A 22,189-nucleotide genomic window follows, 5' to 3' on the forward strand; every position below is an offset into this window, starting at 1 on the left:
ACTTTCATATTCAATAAAACATTTTCCAAGTTTACATTGTCAGTCAAGTCAAAACTATAATTTTCCTACTGTAAAGTGGGTTACATCATTTTCACTACTTTAAGGCATTAAAACAGCTTCCTTTCATTCTGTTGAATTAAATGCAGCGCTTGTCTTTTATCACTTTTCTATCATTTACAACAAAAAAACATGCTGAAAATCTCAAGACTGTCTGAAAGGTATTAACACAACGGCCGTGTTCGAGAGCATCAAAACCGTGATGTATCATGGGTATATTGTGACAGGAATGTTCATTATTACAGACATCTCCTACATAAAATGGCATATTGCATAGGGTGGCAGCCTATGGATCTGGCATAGGAGTGGTAGAGCTATTCAGCAGCTTTTGAAGTCTAAAAAGTCCGGTCAATTAGGGAGCTATTCAATCAAAACCCCAAACCAGATCTCTGGGGACAGACTAAAATAAGGACACAGCAAAAAGGCACATTATAATTTACTTGGGTTTCCTTCCGTCTCACCCAAACACCGTTTCATTGATCATATCCAGCCAAATGCATAATCCTCTGCTAATGTGCAAAACATAAAAACAATCATTTTTCTTGCCCTGGAAACTGGAAAACAGTTTTGATTGAGTAGGGCCCTTATATAATACCCATGGGGCCTGAGGTGAGACGGTAGTCAAAGACAACATGACCCGTTTCTCTGTTTCTCAATTTCACAGCTACGACGACAGTTACGTTCTAAAAGAGTCATTTCAACCAACCAAGAACATCTAAGTCTCAGTCACTCTTCTGGAAAAGCCAATCAATATAGAAAAAGAATCACTAATGACCAGGGACAGGTGACGCGATGCTACGCTGGTCACTGCAGAGGGGAAGTGTATGGTGACGGCGAGTTAGGATGTGTATGTTAGCTTAACGGTGTACAGTGCTATTCATGAATCACTCATGACCAGGGACAGGTGACGCGATGCTACGCTGGTCACTGCAGAGGGGAAGTGTATGGTGACAGCGAGTTAGGATGTGTATGTTAGCTTAGCGGTGTACAGTGCATGGCATGGGTTAACACTAAATGTTTCTCAAAACATAAAAACAACAGATGAAATCTAAACAGAATCGTGGTAGGAAAATTAATCTATACATTTTGAAAACAGGGAATCCCTGATCTAGCAGCTACATAAAATCACAGAGAATGATTCACTAAGTGCAAAATAAACTCATTTGTTGAGCTGCATTTAAACAAATAATACATTTTTCTTTTTTAAATGTAGAAAACAATAAATGTGCCTTTGCATTGATCTGTGCAGAACTAAACTATTATTGACTACCATCTACAAACTGTGTGTGTGTTAGAGCTGAGCTGTGGTAGCGAGATGTAACATCTCATGTAGGGAGGAAACCAGGTTCTGGAACAGTGCCTCTGCATCTGTCTCTGGACTGGACTTCCACGCCGTACAGGAAGCCACGATCCTGAAACAGGAAGTACAAGTCAGATACTGGACACTTGTAGAGGTTTTAAAAAATCTGTCCATCAGAGAGAGAACGGAACAACACAGCTGCACTTTCTAACTACTACTATTAAACTTCACCCTTGACCTCACCTTGACCGCACTAACTAGGTGACACGGAAAACAGCTGGAATAGTAACTGTTACCTGACCCAGAATGTGTGTGTGTGTTTACTGGTCGATCTGTGGATGATGTTCAGTGGGGTCAGTGTGTGTTTACTGGTCGAACTGTGGATGATGTTGTGTGGGGTCAGTGTGTGTGTGTATGTTTGTGTGTGTTTACAGGTCAAACTGTGGATGATGTTCAGTGTGTGTGTGTGTGTGTGTTTACAGGTCAAACTGTGGATGATGTTCAGTGGGGTGTGTGTGTGTTTACTGGTCAAAATGTGGATGATGTTGCTTGGGGTCAGTGTGTGTGTTTGTTTACTGGGCAAACTGTGGATGATGTTGCGTGGGGTCAGTGTGTGTGCGTGTTTACTGATCAAACTGTGGATGATGTTGTGTGTGTGTGTGTGTGTGTGTGTTTACTGGTCAAACTGTGGATGATGTGTTGGGTCAGTGTGTGTGTGTGTGTTTAATGGTCAAACTGTGGATGATGTTGTGAGGGGTCAGTGTGTGTGTGTGTGTGTGTGTGTGTGTGTTTACTGGTCAAACTGTGGATGATATTTCGTGGGGTCAGTGTGTGTGTGTGTGGATGTGTGTTTACTGGTCAAACTGTGGATGATGTTGTGAGGGGTCAGTGTGTGTGTGTGTGTGTGAGTGTGTGTTTACTGGTCAAACTGTGGATGACTACTTAACTTTATATTTAAAAAAAAAGATGTAGAAATGTGTCGTTTTCACATGTAGGCACTGGTATTGCGTTGGAGATGAAAATGAGGTTGAAAAGTGGTGGCATTGTCCTTTAAGAGTGTGTGTGTGTGTGTGTGTGTGTGCGTGTGTGTGTTTACTGGTCAAACTGTGGATGATATTTCGTGGGGTCTGTGTGTGTGTGTTTACTGGTCAAACTGTGGATGATGTTGCTTGGAATCAGTGTGTGTGTGTGTGATTACTGGTCAAACTCTGGATGATGTTGTGTGTGTGTGTGTGTTTACTGGTCAAACTGTGGATGATGTGTTGGGTCAGTGTGTGTGTGTGTGTGTGTGTGTGTGTGTGTGTGTGTGTGTGTGTGTCTGTTTACTGGTCAAACTGTGGATGATGTTGCGTGGGGTCAGTGTGTGGGTGTGTAATAGCCCACCTGTCGTCTCCGATGCGGTAGAAGAACCCGTAGCCATGGTGCACCATGGGAGCGCCCACCCCATGAACTGTGGTGTAGCCAACCAGACTGGTGGACAGGGTAAAGTTACCGCCCCCGCCACTGGAGAGAGAACACACACAAATTACACACACCATAAACACAAACACACACACACACACACCTCTTGGAATACAGTGGATCAGTGAAAAGGTCTGGCATAGGTGGTCCCTCCTCCTTGGCGATCAGGTACAGGCCCAGGAGATGTCTGTCAAAACCTTCTCCTTTCTGTGCCTCAGCCATCAGTTTGTTGTGCTTGTTGAAGGCCAGCAGCAGGGCTTTCCTCTTAGCCTCAGCCTGGGAGACATACAGAAAGTCAGAGTGTAAGTATCCTGGTCGCCAGATTTACATGTATGGCATGACAATATATGAAGAACTAATCGTTTACTGGATACACACACACTCTCACACTTACGCTGGCTGCAGGGAGGAGCATGGTATGGCACCAGTTCTGTGCCTCCAGGGTACAGGGCCTCATGGTCTCAGTCCTGCCGTGGTAGAACCTTCTGGTCATCGCTGTCTCATAGCAACTACCTAACCTGGGACCCGGGGGGATTATCATCAATCATCAGTTATGGAGAGAATATTGGAGAGGAAGGATGGATGAAGTTGATGGATAGATGGATGGGCGGGTGGGTGGATGGATGAATGTTGGGTGGATGGATGGATTAATTGGATGGATAGTGGATGCAGGGCAGGCTCCAAGCATAAGAGAATATAAGCCGTTGCTTAGGGCTCCAGGCCGCCCTCAACCTCACCCCAAATTATTATTATAAGAGAGTTGGAATAGTAGAATACACCAGTTACAAGGTCGAAATGTGGTTCTACACCAGCAATTTCTCTCTTGTTATGCTCTGGCAGTCAATCAATTCACCATGTCTTCTAACATTTCTTAAATTGGTAAGTTAGTCTAGCCAGCTATCTAAACTTGTAATCATGGCTGAACCCCGACCAGGGTGTCTAAGTGCCCTGACCTCCAGGGGGCCCCTATTGATTTTGTTAGTCACTCACTCTATCATCATTAACATGGCATAAGTCATAGCACAATGTGTAGAATTACAAGAAATTAGCTTTAAAACTGAAGATAATGTCTCTACACCCTATGGCCTAGCTTAGGCCCCAACGAAATCTCGCTTAGGGCCCCCAAAAGGCTAGAACCGGCCCTGACTGGATGGATGGTATTACCTCCCATGCTGTCTGTAATAAGCCAGCTGAAGGGCCAGTTGTATGAAGGTGTCTGGGTGGAGCTTCCTCTGTTTGATGGCTGCTTTCCCAAACGAGGTGAATGCATAACACACCACCTGCAAGTCCTGAGTCTGGAGACACACACACAGGTGTCTGTCAAACCAAATATCACGCAGATTAGAGTTGTGTGTGTGTGGTGGGGAGAGTAAGGGCCTGTGAGGGTGTGTTTGTGATGAACACAACACCTGTGATGGTCCAATCTGACGACCAGGGAGACGCACAGAGACATGAGTGTGTGTGTGTGTGTGTGTGTGTGTGTGTGCTCACAGTCTCAAAGTACTGTTGCTTGGCATGTGCAACGTCACTCCTGACTCTGTCATCCACAGTGAAGACCATCTCTTCAGGAAGAGGCATAGGCCGCACTGTCTCAGAGCCCTACATTGACACACACATCAACAAATATACTGTTGCTTACTCACAGTGAAATGAACCTATTTATTACCTGATACATGCTTTATCCTGTTGTTCTCAGGTGTGAGCTACGGCGTAAAATCTTCTAAATAGAACCAGAGTGTAGTTTTATGCTGAGCCGGCATGCTTACGCCCAGGCGCCCAGGGTGTCTCACACTCAGCAATACTTATGCGTCCGGTTTAGCAGGCCAGTAAGGCACTTCGAATTAAGGGAAAACAACATATACAGTCACTGAAAATAAGTTCAATAGAAACAGTATTTACCTTCCACTTGCCGTCTGTAGCTTTGAGCTGCTGATCCACATAGTAACAGTGAGTTACCAGCACCATGGCATCGTAGGGGGCATGCTGCAACACACCCCAGCAATTACCATATATAGGTGCAGACTCACAACAAAACATCATTACACTACTGCTAACAGAGGAGCAATCATCTCTCTCTCTACAAAACAGTAACACACGTCACAATTGGATCCGAAGGTTCCGTCGGCGAAGGAGAGGGAGTTGTAGGACTTGTCTCCCCAGCGGATGGTGGGGTCTCCTGTCAGCGCTTCCCGGGTCACCTGGAGGCAAAGGCCAAAGGTCAGATTATACAATACTAAGGATGGTATGGATGCCTGTGGTGTGTGTGTGTGTACGTACTGGTGTGTAGTTCTCTGCAGTAGCGAAGGGTTTAGCATCGTCCAGTGAAACCACAAACAGACTGCTCTGGATGGTCTCTAAGATGGTCTTATTGGCTGGATCTATACCTATCAGATACTCCCTGGCCTACAGACACAGAGAGAGGGAGAGAGCGAGAGAGTGAGGTTTAGGGCATGGTGATGTCCATTCTATACAGCCAACTTCACACACACACCTTAGCCCAGCGTGTCCTCTCCTCGGAGGTGAGAGCGGCGACACCGTTTCCCGCTGTCTCCCCCTCACAACACTGCTTCACATGGGTCAGCTGCCTACACAGACACACACACAAAGGCACATAAATACATGCAAATATATGCAGATGCACACAAATATACCTAAATATCCACCAGCCAGAATACCTGAGCAGCTCTGGAGGGGTAAGAATGTGTCCGTCACACACTGCATCAAACGAGAAGAAACGCCCCTAACACATCACCACCACATGGGAGGGGCATGGACCCTCGCTCTCTACAACACACACAGAAAAAACATCAATACATACAGCACCAGTCAAAAGTTTGGACACACCTACTCATTCCAGGGTTTTACTTTATTTTTACAATTTTCTACATTGTAGAATAATAGTGAAGACATTAAAACTATGAAATAACACATGTGGAATCATGCAGTAACCAAAAAGGTGTTAAACAAATCAACCTATATTTTATATTTTTACATTTGATTCTTCAAAGTAGCCACTCCTTGCCTTGATGGCAGCTTTGCACACTCTTGGCATTCTCTCAACCAGCTTCACCTGGAATGCTTATCCAACAGTTTTTAAGAAGTTCCCACATATGCTGAGCACTTGTTGGCTGCTTTTCCTTCACTCTGCGGTCCAACTGATCCCAAACCATCTCAATTGGGTTTGGTCGGGTGATTGTGGACGCCAGGTCATCTGATGCAGCGCTCCATTACTCTCATTACTCAAATAGCACTTATATTGTGTCATTGTCCTGATGTGTTGGGTCATTTTCCTTTTGAAAAACAAATTATATTCAAACCAGATGGGATGGCGTATCGATGCAGAATGCTGGTTAAGTGTGCTTTGAATTCTAAATAAATCTCTGAGTGTCACCAGCAAAGCACCCCCACACAATCACACCTCCTCCTCCATGCTTCATGGTGGGAACCCCACATGCAGAGTTCATCTGTTCACCTACTCTGCATCTCACAAAGACACAAATGTTGGAACCAAAAATCTAAAATCTGGACTCATCAGATCAAAGGACAGATTTCTACCGGTTTTATGTCCATTGCTCGTGTTTCGTTGGCCCAAGCAAGTCTCTTCTTATTATTGGTGTCCTTTAGTAGTGGTTTCTTTGCAGCAATTCAACCATGAAGACCTGATTCTGAACAGTTGATGTTGAGATATGTCTGTTACTTGAACTCTGTGAAGCACTTATTTGGGCTGCATTTTCTGAGGCTGGTAACTCTAATGAACTTGTCCTCTGCAACAGAGGTAACTCTGGGTCTTCATTTCCTGTGGCGGTCCTCATGAGCCAGTTTCATCATAGAGCTTGATGGTTTTTGTGACTGCACTTGAAGAAACGTTCAACGTTCCTGAACTTTTCCAGATTGACTAAACTTCATGTCGTAAAGTAATCAATACACACATCCACACACACATGGAACACACACACACACAGCTAAATAAATAACAGAGTACTACACACAAAAACAAACCACAAACATCATATTGCATGGTGGTGTCGTGGGGGGGGACACCTACCTGTCTTAAAGTAGTTGATGATGGTATCCTTGGTGACTCCAGGAACTTTACATGTACAGAACAGCATTCTGAACTGGTCCATATCCAACACCACATTACCAGCTTTATGAGGGTCCAGCCTCTCCCTGTCGGGGACCACAGTCAGAGTGTGTATAGATCGTGTGTGTTTAGGGACACTGTCCAACTAAATGCTTAGTTGCAGGTTCCTTCTCGACAACGGAACAACAATAAGAAATCAAATATAATAATATAAACATAAAGTAACTGGCTCAGTAGAATAGAATAAATATTTTAAACAACTATAATACAGGAAGAATTTATAGTTAAATAAAAACACGTGTTTTGGGAAGGGGGGGATTGGAGGGCAAGTGTTTAAATTGTGCATTATTTAGCAATCGGAAGAGTCTGGTAGAAGTAGTTGTGATGCGTGTGTAACCTTAATACATATACACGGAATGTACAAAACATTAGGAACACCTTCCTAATATTGAGTTGCATGACCTTTTACCCTCAGAACAGCCTCAATTCGTTGAAGCATGGACTCTACAAGGTGTCGAAAGCGTTCCACAGGGATGCTGGCCTATGTTGACTCCCCGTTCAAAGGGCACTTAAATATTTTATCTAAGCCCATTCAACTTCTGAATGACACACATACACACACAATCCATGTCTCAATTATCTCAAGGTTTAAAATCCTTCTTTAACCTGTCTCCTCCCCTTCATATAAACTGATTGAAGTGGATTTAACAGGTGACATCAATAAGGGATTATAGCTTTCACCTGGTCAGTCTGTCATGGAAAAACCATGTTTTGTACACTCAATGTGAGTATCTTACGTGCGAAGCAGGTCCCAGTACTGTAGTGTGTGCCACATGCTTATGCTGGTCCTCTGTAGCTGTACTCCCTCTGTAGGGAGCCAGCAGTGCTCTAGGTAGGGTGCAGGACCTCCGAAGTTCACATTCAACTGGGAGGGGTAACGCAATTCCAGATAGGCTGCATCCAACCACCACTCCTCCAACTAGGGGAAACACACAATATAATATGAAACACTGAAGGGAGACACCATAATGACTGCAGTATTTAAAACACTCAAAGATTCCCTTTCACAGTTGCTCAGGGTCGAGCATAGTGTGTGACCAGTTCCCACAGGTTCTAGCTGTGCAGTGTGTTGAGTGTAGAGGTCGACTGATTAATCGGAATGGCCGATTAATTAGTTTTCATAACAATCGGTAATCGGCATTTTTGGACTCCGATTACATTGCACTCCACAAGGAGACTGCGTGGCAGGCTTAGTACCTGTTATGCGAGTGCAGCAAGGAGCCAAGGTAAGGTGCTAGCTAGCATTAAACTTATCTTATTAAAAAAAAATCAATTTTAACATAATCACTAGTTAACTACACATGGTTGATGATATTACTATTTTATCTAGCTTGTCATGCGTTGCATATAATCGATGCGGTGCCTGTTCATTTATCATTGAATCACAGCCTACTTCGCCAAACAGGTGATTTAACAAGCGCATTCGGGAAAAAAGCACTGTCTTTGCACCAATGTGTACCTAACCATAAACATCAACGCCTTTCTTAAAATCAATACACAAGTATATATTTTTAAACCTGCATATTTAGATAATATTGCCTGCTAACATGAATTTCTTTTAACTAGGGAAAATGTGTCACTTCTCTTGCATTCTGTGCAACAGAGTCAGGGTATATGCAGCAGTTTGGGCCGCCTGGCTCGTTGCGAACTGTGTGAAGACCATTTCTTCCTAACAAAGACAGCCAACTTCGCCAAACGGGGGATGATTTAACAAAAGCGCATTTGTGGAAAAAGCACATACGTTGCACGAATGTACCTCACCATAAACATCAATGCCTTTCTTAAAATCAATACACAGAAGTATATTGTTTTAAACCTGCATATTTAGCTAAAAGAAATTCATGTTAGCAGGCAATATTAAACGAGGGAAATTGTGTCACCTCTTGCGTTCATTGCACGCAGAGTCAGGGTACATGCAACAGTTTGGGCCGCCTGGCTCGTTGCGAACTAATTTGCCAGAATTTTACATAATTATGAAATAGTATTGAAGGTTGTGCAATGTAACAGCAATATTTCGACTTATGGATGCCACCCGTTAGATAAAATACGGAACGGTTCCGTATTTCACTGAAAGAATAACGTTTTGTTTTCTAAATGATAGTTTCCGGAATTGACCATATGAAAGACCTAAGGCTCGTATTTCTGTGTGTTATTATATTATAATTAAGTCTATGATTTCTCTCTCTCAGAGGACCTGAGCCCTAGGACCATGCCTCAGGACTACCTGACATGATGACTCCTTGCTGTCCCCAGTCCACCTGGCCGTGCTGCTGCTCCAGTTTCAAGTGTTCTGCCTGTGATTATTATTATTTGACCATGCTGGTTATTTATGAACATTTGAACATCTAGGCCATGTTCTGTTATAATCTCCACCCGGCACAGCCAGAAGAGGACTGGCCACCCCACATAGCCTGGTTCCTCTCTAGGTTTCTTCCTAGGTTTTGGCCTTTCTAGGGAGTTTCTCCTAGCCACCGTGCTTCTACACCTGCATTGCTTGCTGTTTGGGGGTTTAGGCTGGGTTTCTGTACAGCACTTTGAGATATCAGCTGATGTACGAAGGGCTCTATAAATAAATTTGATTTGATGATTTGATTTGATAGAGTAGTCTGACTGAGCGGTGGTAGCAGCAGCAGGCTCGTAAGCATTCATTCAAACAGCATTTTCCTGCTTCCTACACACAGACATTTCAGTAACTAGACACATTTTCATCCAGGGTCCATGCTAATGGCGCTTCTCTGTCTCACATGCAGCTGGCATCTCACCTGCATCCAGGTACTTGGCGAGGCTCCCCTCTAGAGACGGTACAGGGAGAGGAGGCAGGCTATGCTGGTACTGGAACGTCCGCTCAGTGGGGACGTCTGACACCTGGTTGGTCATGTCACCTACAGCACCAAAACACCTGGTTAGCTATGTTGTCACCTACTATACCAAAACACCTGTTTAGCCATGTTGTTACCTACAATAATACAACACCTGATTTGCCATGGTGTCACCTACAATACCAAAACACCTGGTTAGCCATGTTGTCACCTACAGCACCAAAACACCTGGTTAGCCATGTTGTCACCTACAATAATAAAACACCTGATTTGCCATGTTGTCACCTACAATACCAAAACACCCGGTTAGCCATGTTGTCACCTACTATACCAAAACACCGGGTTAGCCATGTTGTCACCTACAATAATAAAACACCTGATTAGCCATGTTGTCACCTACAATACCAAAACACCCGGTTAGCCATGTTGTCACCTACAATACCAAAACACCTGGTTAGCCATGTTGTCACCTACAATAACAAAACACCTGTTTAGCCATGTTGTCACCTACTATACCAAAAGACCTGGTTAGCCATGTTGTCACCTACAATAATAAAACACCTGATTAGCCATGTTGTCACCTACAATACCAAAACACCCGGTTAGCCATGTTGTCACCTACATTACCAAAACACCTGGTTAGCCATGTTGTCACCTACACCACCAAAACACTTGGTTAGCCATGTTGTCACCTACATTACCAAAACACCTGGTTAGCCATAGACTTACTGTCCCCTAGCCTGGTAGACTCTAGGAATCCAAGTGTGGACTGAACCATCCTCCACTTTCATCTAACTTTTAGATATATTTTTTTAAAATTTTGGATCTTGGACCATGCTAACTTAATGGGAGAGTGGGGTAAGTTGAGACATTTTTCAAGAGAAATATAGTATTCTTTCTAAAAAATATATATATTTCAGGATGTTGTGTATCCCTGGAAATAATCAGAATTAATGTAAACAGTTTTGAAAACATAGCTTGTCACACAAAAAGTGGTCTCTTGGCACCACATACCATGGGGTAAGTTGAGCTGCAGGACAGGGTGAATTAAATGAAGCGCCTTCAAATTTCTGTACTGAATGAAGTAACACCACTACCTTTTAAAACCATGTCTATCTTTATTTTCTAAACACATATTTAAAAAAAATATTTTAATCACAATATTTCACAGTGGTTTAGATGGTACATTGATTCTCTATACCCCTCACACTCAACTCTGGACCTCGAAGCCAGTTCACTGCATTTTTTTCATTGCAAGATGGCGAAGACAGATGGTCGCCTCGCTTCGAGTCCTTAGGAAACTATGCGGTATTTAAAATTAAAAAAATATTATAAGCATTCGCTACACTCACATTAACATCTGCATGTAACCAATAACATTTGTTCTGATCAAGGACTGATTTAGCCCTGGGACATCAGGTGGGTGCAATTCATTATCAGGTAGAACAGAAAACCAGTAGGCTCAAGATCTTGTAGGTTAAGAGTTGAATACCACTGCTCTACACACTGAGTACACAAAACATTAGGAACACCTTCTTAATATTGAGTTGCACCCCCATTTGCCCTCAGAAGAGCCTCACTTCATTGGGGAATGGACTCCACAAGGTGTCGAAAGCGTTCAACAGAGATGCTGGCCCATGTTGACTCCAATGCTTTGTCAAGTTGACTGGATGTGCTTTGGGTGGTGGACCCTCTTGGTACAGACGGGAAACTGTTGAGCGTTAAAAACCCAGCAGCGTTGCAGTTCTTTTTGTATATTTTTTTCTTTGACCCTCTTTTTCGATATTGTCTCAAAGCTGCAACTTTCCAACAGGCTCAGGAGAGGCGAAAGTGGAGTCATGCGTTCTCCAAAACATCACCTGCTTTACATCACTCCTTAACCAATGTGTCGGAGGAAACACTGTTCAACTGGCGACCACTTACTATTATGCGGAACCAAGAGCAGACTCAGACGAGGAGACTGGGATAATATAACCATGGTATTTATTGAAAAACAAGGGGAAGGGGCCTCCCGGGTGGCACAGTGGCTAAGGGCGCTGTACTGCAGTGCCAGCAGAGACACTGGGTTTGCACCCAGGCTCTGTCGCAACCACCCGCGACCGGGAGGTCCGTCATCCGGGTTAGGGAGGGCTTGGCTGGTAGGGATATCCTTGCATCAGCAGGCCTGGCCGGGCACAATGCACGCTAACCAAGGTCGCCAGGTGCACAGTGTTTCCTCCGACACATTGGTTCAGCTGGCTTCCGGGTTGGATGCGTGCTGTGTGTTTGCACTTTTTCTTTCTTCTCCAACACTTTGGATAGATGATGCAGTACAGCATCCAACCCGGAAGCCAGCCGCACCAATGTCTCGGCGGAAACACCGTGCACCTGGCGACCCTGGCCAGCGTGCACTGCGCCCGGCCCGCCACAGTAGTCGCTGGTGTGTGATGAGACAAGGATAATCCCTACCGGCCAAAACCTTCCTAACCCAGACGATGCTGGGCCAATTGTGTGTCGCCCCACGGACCCCCAGGTCGCGGCCGGCTGTGACAGAGCCTGGGCACGAACCCAGAGTCTCTGGTGGAACCCAGAGTCTCTGGTGGCACAGTGCAGTGCTCTAGACCACTGCAGGAGACATCAATAAAATCTATTTAATCTCAAATAAATAATGAAACATGTTTAATTTGTTTTAAATAATGCAAAAACAAAGTGTTGGAGAAGAAAGAAAAAGTGCAATATGTGCAATGTAAAAAAGCTAACGTTTAAGTGCCTTGCTCAGAACATGACAACATAAGAAAGCTGGTGGTTCTTTTTAACATGAGTTTTCAATATTCCCAGGTAAGAAGTTTTAGGTTGTAGTTACTTTTGTAGGCACTTTAGTATTGCCAGCCTAATCTCGGGAGTTGACAGGCTTGAAGTCATAAACAGCGCTGCTAGGAGTTGCTGGCAAACGCAGTAAAGTGCTGTTTGAATGCTTACATGCCTGCTGCTGCCTACCACCGCTCAGTCAGACTGCTCTATCAAATAGCAAATCATAGACTTAATTATAATATAATAAAGGCACAGAAATACGAGCCTTAGGTCATTAATATGGTCAAATCCGGAAACTATTATTTCAAAAATAAAACGTTTATTCTTTCAGTGAAATACTGTTATATTGCTGTTACATTGCACAACCTTCAATGTTATGTCATATTTATGTCAAATTCTGTCAAATTAATTACGGTCTTTGTTAGGAAGAAATGGTCTGAGCCAGGCAGCCCAAACTGCTGCATAAACCCTGAGTCTGCTTGCACTGAACGCAAGAGAAGTGACACAATTTCCATAGTTAATATTTCCTGCTAACATTAATTTATTTTAACTATATATGCAGGTTTAAAAATATATACTTGTGTATTGATTTTAATTAAGGCATTGATGTTTATGGTTAGGTACATTGGTGCAATGATTGTGCTTTTTTCGCGAATGAGGTTTTGTTAAATCATCACCCGTTTGGCGAAGTAGGCTGTGATTCAATGATAAATTAACAGGCCTCGCATTGATTGTATGCAACGCAGGACAAGCTAGATAAACTAGTAATATCATCAACCATGTGTAGTTAATTAGTGATTATGTTAAGATTGATTATTTTTATAAGATAAGTTTAATGCTAGCTAGTAACTTACCTTGGCTCCTTGCTGCACTAGCGTAACAGGTGGTCAGCCTGCCATGCAGTCTCCTCGTGGATTGCAATCGGCCATAATCGGCATCCAAAAGTGTGGATTACTGATTGTTATGAAAACTTGAAATCGGTCCTAATTAATCGGCCATGCCTGTTTACAATCCTAGGTTACTCAAAGCAGTTAATTCACCTCAATTTCCTCATTATTCATTACAATATTTAGTTGAGGTTTAGGGTTCAGTGAATGATTTGTCCCAAATACAATTTTGAGTTTTTGAAATATTTATTAACTTATTCCTATTCCCTCATTCAGCTCTTTGTTAAGTGTTGCAGTCATTTCAGTCACTGTAGTAGCTGACATGTATAATGGTAAGGGAAATGGGGATACCTAGTCAGTTGTACAACTGAATGCACACAACTGAAATGTGTCTTCCACATTTAACCTAACCCCTCTAAATCTGAGAGGCGCAGGGGTATGCCTTAAATCAACATCCATGTCTTCAGCACCCGGGGAACTGCTTTGCTCAGGGGCAGAATGACAGATTTTTACCATGTCAGCTCGGGGACTCGATCCAGCAACCTTCCGTTTACTGGCCCAACGCTCTAACCACTAGGATACCTGCCGTAGTGTTCAGTCATCCGCATACATAGACACACTGGCATGTCGTTGGTAAAAATTGAAAAAAGTAAGGGGCCTAGACGGCTACCCTGGAGAATCCCTGATTCTACCTGGATTATGTTGGAGAGGACTACACCCTCGGTGTTCGGTTATCCACATTACAGCAGGGGGTGTAAAGCCATAACACATACGTTTTTCCAGAAGCAGAGTATGATCGATAACGTCAAAAGCCGCACTAAAGTCTAACAAAACAGTCCCCACAAACTTTTGATCATAAATGTATCACAGCCAGTCATCAGTCATGTGTGCAAGTGCTGTGCTTCCCAATATGCATGCTGAACGTCTGTTGTCAATTTGTTTACTGCAAAACAGCCTTGTATCTCGTCAAAGACTGTAAGAAAAAGCCTGTCCCTTTAAGAACAGTGACGACATCACAGCTATCACAAGCTGGCAGAGTGTTTAGTTCATTACCAAGTGCAGCTGGCAACCTACTGCTGTGAAGACAAATCTCAGTTTTGGACATTATTTTCTTTCTGGACAATTTATTAATCACTGTGTGTGAAAACCAAAACTGTAAGTAATGTATATGTTTTCCCCTTGTTTTACTGATGAAGTTGTCAATAGTTAAAGAATATTTTTGTAATTTTTACAGCATTATGGGTCTCGTTTTTATGCTAGCTATCTAACATTCTTAGCTACATTTTATTAGCTGGTTAGTTTGATGTTGCTAGCCACTTGTATTTTCGTTTCAGTCATTGGTTTAGTATAACAGATGAGAGCTGTATATCTTGTTTGCTATTGCTAAATTAATGTACTGTAATGAAACAGCAGGGAGCAGGTCTCGAACCCTCGACCTTCAAGCCCGAGGTCAGGCGCGCTATCGACTGTGCCGCAAAAGCATGCTCTTGCGGCAGGTCGATTTCCGTGCTTATAAACCCAGGGTCGTTACAGTACATTATCTTAGTAATGATGCCATTGTATTCATATTTGTTATTTCCAGATCACATCTTGTTTGGATAAATGGACAATTAATTGGATAATACCAGCTGAGTGACATAGCACAGAATTGCAAACATTGTTAATCTCCAATCAACATTAAAGAACCCTAAACTGAGGAACTGTCTTTCTCACCGTTTCTCTAATAAGAGTACAATCTCCATAACACTAACTTACTCAATCAGTGTATACATTCCAGAGGCATCAACCTCTAATTCGAAAACAAAAAAATCTCAAAAAGTTTACTAAGGTTTGGTAACAGGCTGATTGGTCGGCTATTTGAGCCAGTAAAGGGGGCTTTCGTATTTTTGGGAAGCAGAATGACTTTTGCTTCCCCTCCAGGCTTGAGGGCACACACTTTCTAGTAGGCTTAGATTGAAGATATGACAAATAGGAGTGGCAATATCACCCGCTATTATCCTCAGTAATTTTCAATCCAAGTTGTCAGAACCCGGTGGCTTGTCATTGTTGATAGACAACAATAATGTGTTCCTCTTCCACATTCGCTTTGTGGAATTCAAAATTACAATGCTTGTCTGCGTTTGTTGTTGGCATGTCATGCCTAAGTTTGCTAATATTGCCAATTTAAAAAATAATTAAAGTAGTGGGCAATATGAGAGGGTTCATCTGATTCGATTAATTATGGAGCCGAGTTTGCATTTTTATAGAACAACCTTTAAAATGATTTACTTTAATTTAGATACAAGCATCATGAAACCTCCCAAAAAATTAATGACTTGATGAAATTCCCGTTTTTTGGGCCTAACGTTAACTTCCTTACAACTTTTCCATATTTCGCCAAATTATAAATGTTGTTTATGGTTTCCTAGAAAAAAGGGTGGCTCAACCTACCCCTTTGGCTCAATGTACCCCAATCTCCCCTACTACAATACAGTCATTATCTACAAAGATAGTTGTAGAATTTGTAACTGGGCAATTCCATTGTAACGGAATTACTCTGAGACGCAGGTTTTTCACTTTAAAATGTATGCCAAACAAAACCCATTGATTTCAAAGTTTAACAAACCATACAACCAAATCGGAGTATCAGAGTAATTCCACATAAACATGTAATTGCCCAGCTAGCTAGACTCGCAGGCCAGATGCAACTTTTATTATTGGAGATCAAATTCCATATTTTCCGAGGCGGCGCAGCCTTGTACCAATCGCATTAATAAGCACGTTTATAGCACAATTGCTCAGCAATTGATTACCATATGAATTCTGGCTACATAACCATATGATCAAACATAGTTAGTTAGCAAGTAGCTTGCGGTCGTTTGTGTTGTTGCTCCGCTCGTGGGGTATGCAGCGCTTCTCATCACCTTTCACCCAGTAAGAGGTCAAGGCTCGAAGGGCTACAGCTTTTGTCAAAAGTGTATTTATTTTGGCATTTTAGCTAACTCTGACCTTTTTCCAAATGTTAACCTAATTCTCCTAACGTGCTACGTTAATTATCCTAACATGCTGTGTAAATTCTCCTAACCTGCTACGAAAAGTCAAATTTGACAAAAGCTGTATACTGTCTAGTCAACCCCAGTTAGCGGACTGCCAACACCCGGAAGAGAGAAGTGGTGATATTATTACACGTGACTTGGCTTTTCATTATTCATGGATATCGATTGTGAGACTGCTAAAACACTCCTCTTAAAATAGTTGTTTGTTCTTTACACGAGGCCAGATGTGCATGCATTCTTGTACGGTTGCACTTTTAGATGGTGCATTGTCAGCATTAGATCCTGGTGCATTACCTACCATTACAGTGTATATGAAACATCACAAACTGTGAACAGTGATGATCATGGCACCATACAGATTACAGAAACAGCATCACTTTAAGGCTGCGTTACACATTTAATGCGCAATGGGTTGTACCATAACTGTGTATTAGTACAATTTTTTAAATAATAATAATACATATATATAAGCACATAAAGGCTTCATAATGCATAAAGGTCACGTTAACTGATTTACATTATCTCATAGAATACAACATATTAGATCTCCTAAACCAACATTTCTGTGTATATCCCAAAACCCCATTCTTTCCCGATTAGAAATGGCCAACAAAGCAAAGACAGAAAATGCTAACTAATTTCTGTTTTTGAGGACTACAAGCTGGCTAGCTCTATATGCAACTGGATTTCCAGCAAAGTTGCTCATTGGTTGATGAAAATAACATAAATATTTTACGTGACAACATTTGAAGCCTTGAAAATAGAATTTGAATTATGAAGTCTAAAACACACATTTAGCTGTTAGCTAGGCAAGTTGTTGTATTTTAAAGCTTAAAGCCAGACTCAGTAAGTCTCAATTACATCATTTGTGATTATGAAGTGAGTTCATAAATACATTTTGACTATCTACCCCGATTTTAGAGCACTCTCATTTGAGTGTGCCAGAGCGGAGAATAACTGTTGAATTTACAAATGCACAACACCCGTTGAATATGACAGGTGTCAGTAAACGTTGGCAAAAAAACAATAAAATTGTTGCTAGCAGCACAGTTAGTCACTCATGTTGCAATTGTGGTGGGAACCATGGAATGTCCAACAAGGGTGAAAGAGAATGAGATGTCTGAAGTCAGGGCTATCCAGAGCATTTCATATGCAGCGGCTGTTAAAAGGTTTGAGGGTTCGAATGGTGCTCCTGAAGTGTCCATGGTGGTGGATAGGCCTTCACTGAAGGCTGCAGGGGTTTCCTTTCAACAGCAGGACCCAGATATGTTAAAGGTTAAGAAGGTGGACTTTGTGGCCTTTATAGCCAATGTTGATTAATGGCACTGCCAAGGTGGAGAGGAAGTCCAGGAAAATAGATATCACTGTCGCTGCGGTGGAGACTTCTCGTGGGGGAGATGCATGGAGTATTGTCACAAGCCTTACTTCTCTCTCAGGTCATCCAGCCTGAGAAGGGAGATATTCAGATTCGAAGGAAGGGATTTTGGTTTTGTCAATGTTTTTTGATTGTTTTATTTTGGTGTGGATTAAGTTAGTTTTCCCTATCACGTATGGGTAGTATTTTTACCTTGTCCAGTTGGTGGCGGTCATACACCTATTTGGGTTGTAGTCTGCCATAAAACCCACAGAAGAATAAGAAGAATTTACAGCCACTAAACACCATACCCAAACTGGACATGCGTCCGCTATCGATGGGCATTCCTGCTCTTTTTGGCTCGGCTCACCAAAAAGAGACGGCTCTTTTGGCTCCCAAACGGCTTTAAAAAATATATATGTTTTGTATTTTTTCAAGTCAAACAGTTTGCGATAGTTTGACTATGATTGGTGTTAAAACAATTGTAATTGTTTAATTATTACATTAATTCACACTCTACCGTAACCACAATCTATTTAAAAATGCATTGGGTTGTTATGTAAAATAATGCTGTTTGCATTTAAAGTATAACTGTTTAATATATATAAACAAAGTGCATATAAATCTAACCATTCAAAACTAATACAATCTGAACAGCATAATATAATATTGCACCATATCAAAGAAAAATAAATAACAATGTGCAAAACTGTAGCATCCCACTTAAAACATTAAACTGGTCCCTCTTTTCTCTCTCTTCTTTATTACCATGTTATAACCAGCAGCACACAGCATCCAAACAGCAGACGTTTGTGGCACTACTGCTGGTGCTTCTGCTCCATCTGATCCCTCTTCTTCCTGTTGCCCTGGTGCCTGAGCCAGCTGACTGCTGGGGCTGTCCCTCCGTGCTGCTGAGGTTATTCTTTGAAGAATTAAGTGACATGTAACCGACCTGTAAGAAGTGGTAAGGAGTGGTTACCCTTGATGTCCAGCAGTCAGTGGTAAGGCAAACTGCAATAGCTCTTTGGACTCTTTCCCGCACTGAAGCCTGTGTACTCTTGTACAGTTGTGGAATAAGTGATCTTGAAAGGATTTTCCTGCTTGGAATTGTGTACATTGGATTTAGATTATTGCTAGAATTTCTTAAACCTCTGTCCTCCACGATCGAAAATGGCTGGAAATCGGTGGCAATCATTTTAGCCAATGCAATATCAAATTGGCCTTGTTTTGCTTAAGGCATAGACTTTGGTATAAACTTGTCCATAGAAGACTGCGTTGCTGTGGATCACGGAGTAGGTCTACTTGACTGAGAGATCCGCTAGTTTCTCGACGCTCCGCTACAGCTAGCGTCACAGTTGGGTGCACAGTTCGCATGTGTAGGTTATGCGTAGAACCGGCTTTAGGATATTTTGTTTTTGCAAATTCTACACTGTGCTTTAACATTGTCTACATTATTAAAATGCATCCAAATGCTACTGTGCTTCCGGCTCATTTCCCAGCTGTTGTTTTCACAGCTGTCCTTCCTCTCTCGCCTTGGCTGCTAAGTGTGTGACTGTGAGTGAGTTGGCTCAGCCCTCCCTCACTCATCTTTGTTTCATTGGTTGACACTGCGTGTCTGATTGACAGGAACAACCGGTGAGGCTGTTAGTCTGAGCAGACAGAATGAATGTGTGCGTGTTTAAGCATTTGGGCCTATATTATTTTATTAATGTTTTCGTTATTTGAATTAGTTCATTTTATTCATTTAAATCTTTTGAGTATTTATACCTTAATTTTTTAATTTTTTTAAACAAATAGATACGGCTCTTCTGATATGCGAGCCGACTCCCAGCGTTCACCTACAAGACTCGGCTCGTTCGCAAAGGACCCATCACTAGCGTGCGCCATCGTGTGCAATTTGATTTTGTCCCCCCACACCACATATGTCAGAGTCAAGGCCCGCGGGCCACATCCGGCCCGCGAGAAGGTTTTTTACGGCCCCTGGGATGATCTTGATTTATTATTAGAACCGGCCCGCAGACCGCAGCAAGCCGGCAGCCCGCAGATCTTTTACACGCACCAATACTACATTTCCCACAATGCAACGGTGACGCACCGAGCAGTAGGCTGCTTCATTTCAATATTTATTGGCACAGCAGTCGTCAGCATCACAGTAAAATTAACTTTCAGATACCCATCAAAAATGGCAAAACGGAAGGTGGACACTGAGAACCGGGGTTTCAAACAAGGTGGGAGTCGGAGTATATGTTCACGGAGGTAGCTGGAAAACCTGTGTGTCTTCTGTGTGGAGAAAGTGTGGCGGTACTGAAAGAGTATAATCTGAGACGACATTATGAAACGAAACACGCGGACAAAAACAAGAATATGGACATGGAACAAAGGCTACAAAAGGCAGAGGAATTAAAACGAGGCCTCAAATCTCGACAGGCTCTGTTCAAAAAAGCCAAATCACAAGGTATTTCAATCCAATTATATTTTAAAAATATTTCAGTTGAGTGGATGATAGAAAATTGCTATTATTGTTTTTTTCTTTGAAGTAAATTTAGCCCACTTTTGCTAAAATAGAAAATATAGGCTACTGATGGTGCCTTGAATACCGGTTTCTTTCATTTAATGTTCATGTTATGGGGATTTTTATATAAAGGAAATTTGTCTTTTGTGTCTGTTGAAAATTAAAGATTACTGATAGAGCCATAAGAAAATATTGCTTTATTTATCTGATCATATTGGAATATATTTGTTAGGTTTTCAGTAGGTTCAATTAGGTTCACTAGACTATATGCGTCATTTAAAAATTTTTCAATGAACATTCGAACAGTCCGGCCCTCGGCTTGTAGCTAAATTTTTTATTTGGCCCTCCGTCCATTTGACTTTGACACCCCTGCCCCACACCAAACGCAGGTTGAAATATCAAAACAAACGCTGAACCAATTCTATTAATTTGGCGACAGGTCGAAAAGCATTATACATTTATGGAAATTTAGCAAGCTTGCAGTTGCTAGCTAATTGGTCCTATTTAGATAGCTAGCTTGATGTTGGTAGCTAATTTGTCCTGGGATATAAACATTGAGTTGTTATTTTACCTGAAATGCACAAAATCGTCTACTCCCGACAATTAATCCACACATACAATGGTCAACTGAATCGTTTCTAGCCATCTCTCCTCCTTCCAGGCTTTTTCTTCTTTGGATTTTATATGGCGATTGGCAACTAACTTTCATAAGATGTAATACCACAACCGAACTCCGTTTCGTCTTTCAATCAGCCACGTGGGTATAACCAGTGAGGAGATGGCATGTGGGCATATGCTTCTAAAAGCCAATGAGGAGATGGGAGAGGCAGGACTTGCAGCACTTCTGCTCCACAAATAGAAGCAACTTCTATTTTAGCTCTTGGCAAAGTAGACTCTCAACAAGCGAGCAATGATTGAATAACATATGTGTACATTTATTTTGCAACGTGAGCGCAGTGGTGGGCCGTCAGGGCCAGCAAGGCCTTCTCTGCTGGCCTAAACATCATCAGAATATAGTTTTTAAAAATATATTTTCCCACAAATATGTATTAAATTATTCCCCAGAGTAAGAGTTACACTCTTCATTTCATAGCGTTCCTCTTGGTTGCACTGCTTCCAGCCCCAGGTTGAGATTTGGAGGGCTGGTCTTTATGTTAGATATTTTATCCAATCATATTCAGCCATCATGTGTTGCCAGGGGTCTAAAATCTGTCCCCAGGCCTTCAGAATCAACAGTGCGGGCGCTTGTAGCTTAAAGTGAACGGAAATTAAAATTTAGTGTCAACCAATCAGCTTTAGAGTTGGCTATTGTACGCCTGCTGGCTGGCTCCAGTGTTACACAAGAGCCAGCTAGCAGGCGTAGTGCCTGCACGTAGAAGCAGGCCATTTATGGGCAGGTCTCAGAACTAGGAAACTGAAATTAATTTGCATACTAAAAAGCTGTTTTTTCAACCCACAATGGCGGAAGGAGAAGATATCGATTTGGTCGAGAATATAATTATAACGCCATTCTCAAGACAAACTTTTCAAGAAAAGTTAGACATTGTCAGGAGAGGTAGACGCCGACGCTACAAAGACAGGCTCCGAGAAGCACTGCAAACTGTACTGCTGGGAATGCCTATTATTTGCAAGTGATCGATGTGGTGTTTGGAGCCACACTGGCTTTGCAAACCTGAGTTGTCTAACCAAGGCAGCAAAGAGACACCAAAGTACGGCTGGGCACTTACAAACAATGGTGCTTTTGAAAACTTTTGGGGACACCCGAGTGGATCTACAGCTCAACGAACAAGCACGCAGGGCAACGAAGCTGCACAATGAAAAGGTATTGTA

General features: G+C 42.3%; 1 protein-coding gene, 1 long non-coding RNA gene and 1 pseudogene across 2 annotated transcripts in view; 1 reads left to right on the plus strand and 2 right to left on the minus strand.

Annotated features, from left to right (window-relative positions):
- Nucleotides 1-1,250: 1,250 nt before the first annotated feature.
- LOC135520766 (acyl-CoA-binding domain-containing protein 7-like) overlaps nt 1,251-22,189 on the minus strand; it is a 93,261-nt gene continuing 72,322 nt past the window's right edge. Inside the window, exons 11-16 of the mRNA XM_064946543.1 lie at nt 4,310-4,417; nt 3,983-4,113; nt 3,213-3,336; nt 2,922-3,094; nt 2,741-2,860; nt 1,251-1,469 (exon numbers count right to left, since the gene is read on the minus strand). Coding sequence (XP_064802615.1) covers nt 1,349-1,469; nt 2,741-2,860; nt 2,922-3,094; nt 3,213-3,336; nt 3,983-4,113; nt 4,310-4,417 — 777 coding nt within the window. The 3' untranslated portion in view covers nt 1,251-1,348. The remainder of the gene's footprint in view (nt 1,470-2,740; nt 2,861-2,921; nt 3,095-3,212; nt 3,337-3,982; nt 4,114-4,309; nt 4,418-22,189) is intronic.
- LOC135521285 (peroxisomal carnitine O-octanoyltransferase-like) lies at nt 4,562-7,879 on the minus strand (annotated as a pseudogene).
- On the plus strand, nt 14,528-20,506 carry LOC135520763 (uncharacterized). Its single transcript, XR_010452441.1, has 2 exons — nt 14,528-14,613; nt 18,633-20,506. It is a non-coding gene; the product is annotated as an uncharacterized LOC135520763 (long non-coding RNA).

Source organism: Oncorhynchus masou, chromosome 29 (assembly GCF_036934945.1).
Source record: "Oncorhynchus masou masou isolate Uvic2021 chromosome 29, UVic_Omas_1.1, whole genome shotgun sequence".
In the NCBI taxonomy this organism is placed as follows: Eukaryota; Metazoa; Chordata; class Actinopteri; order Salmoniformes; family Salmonidae; genus Oncorhynchus; species Oncorhynchus masou.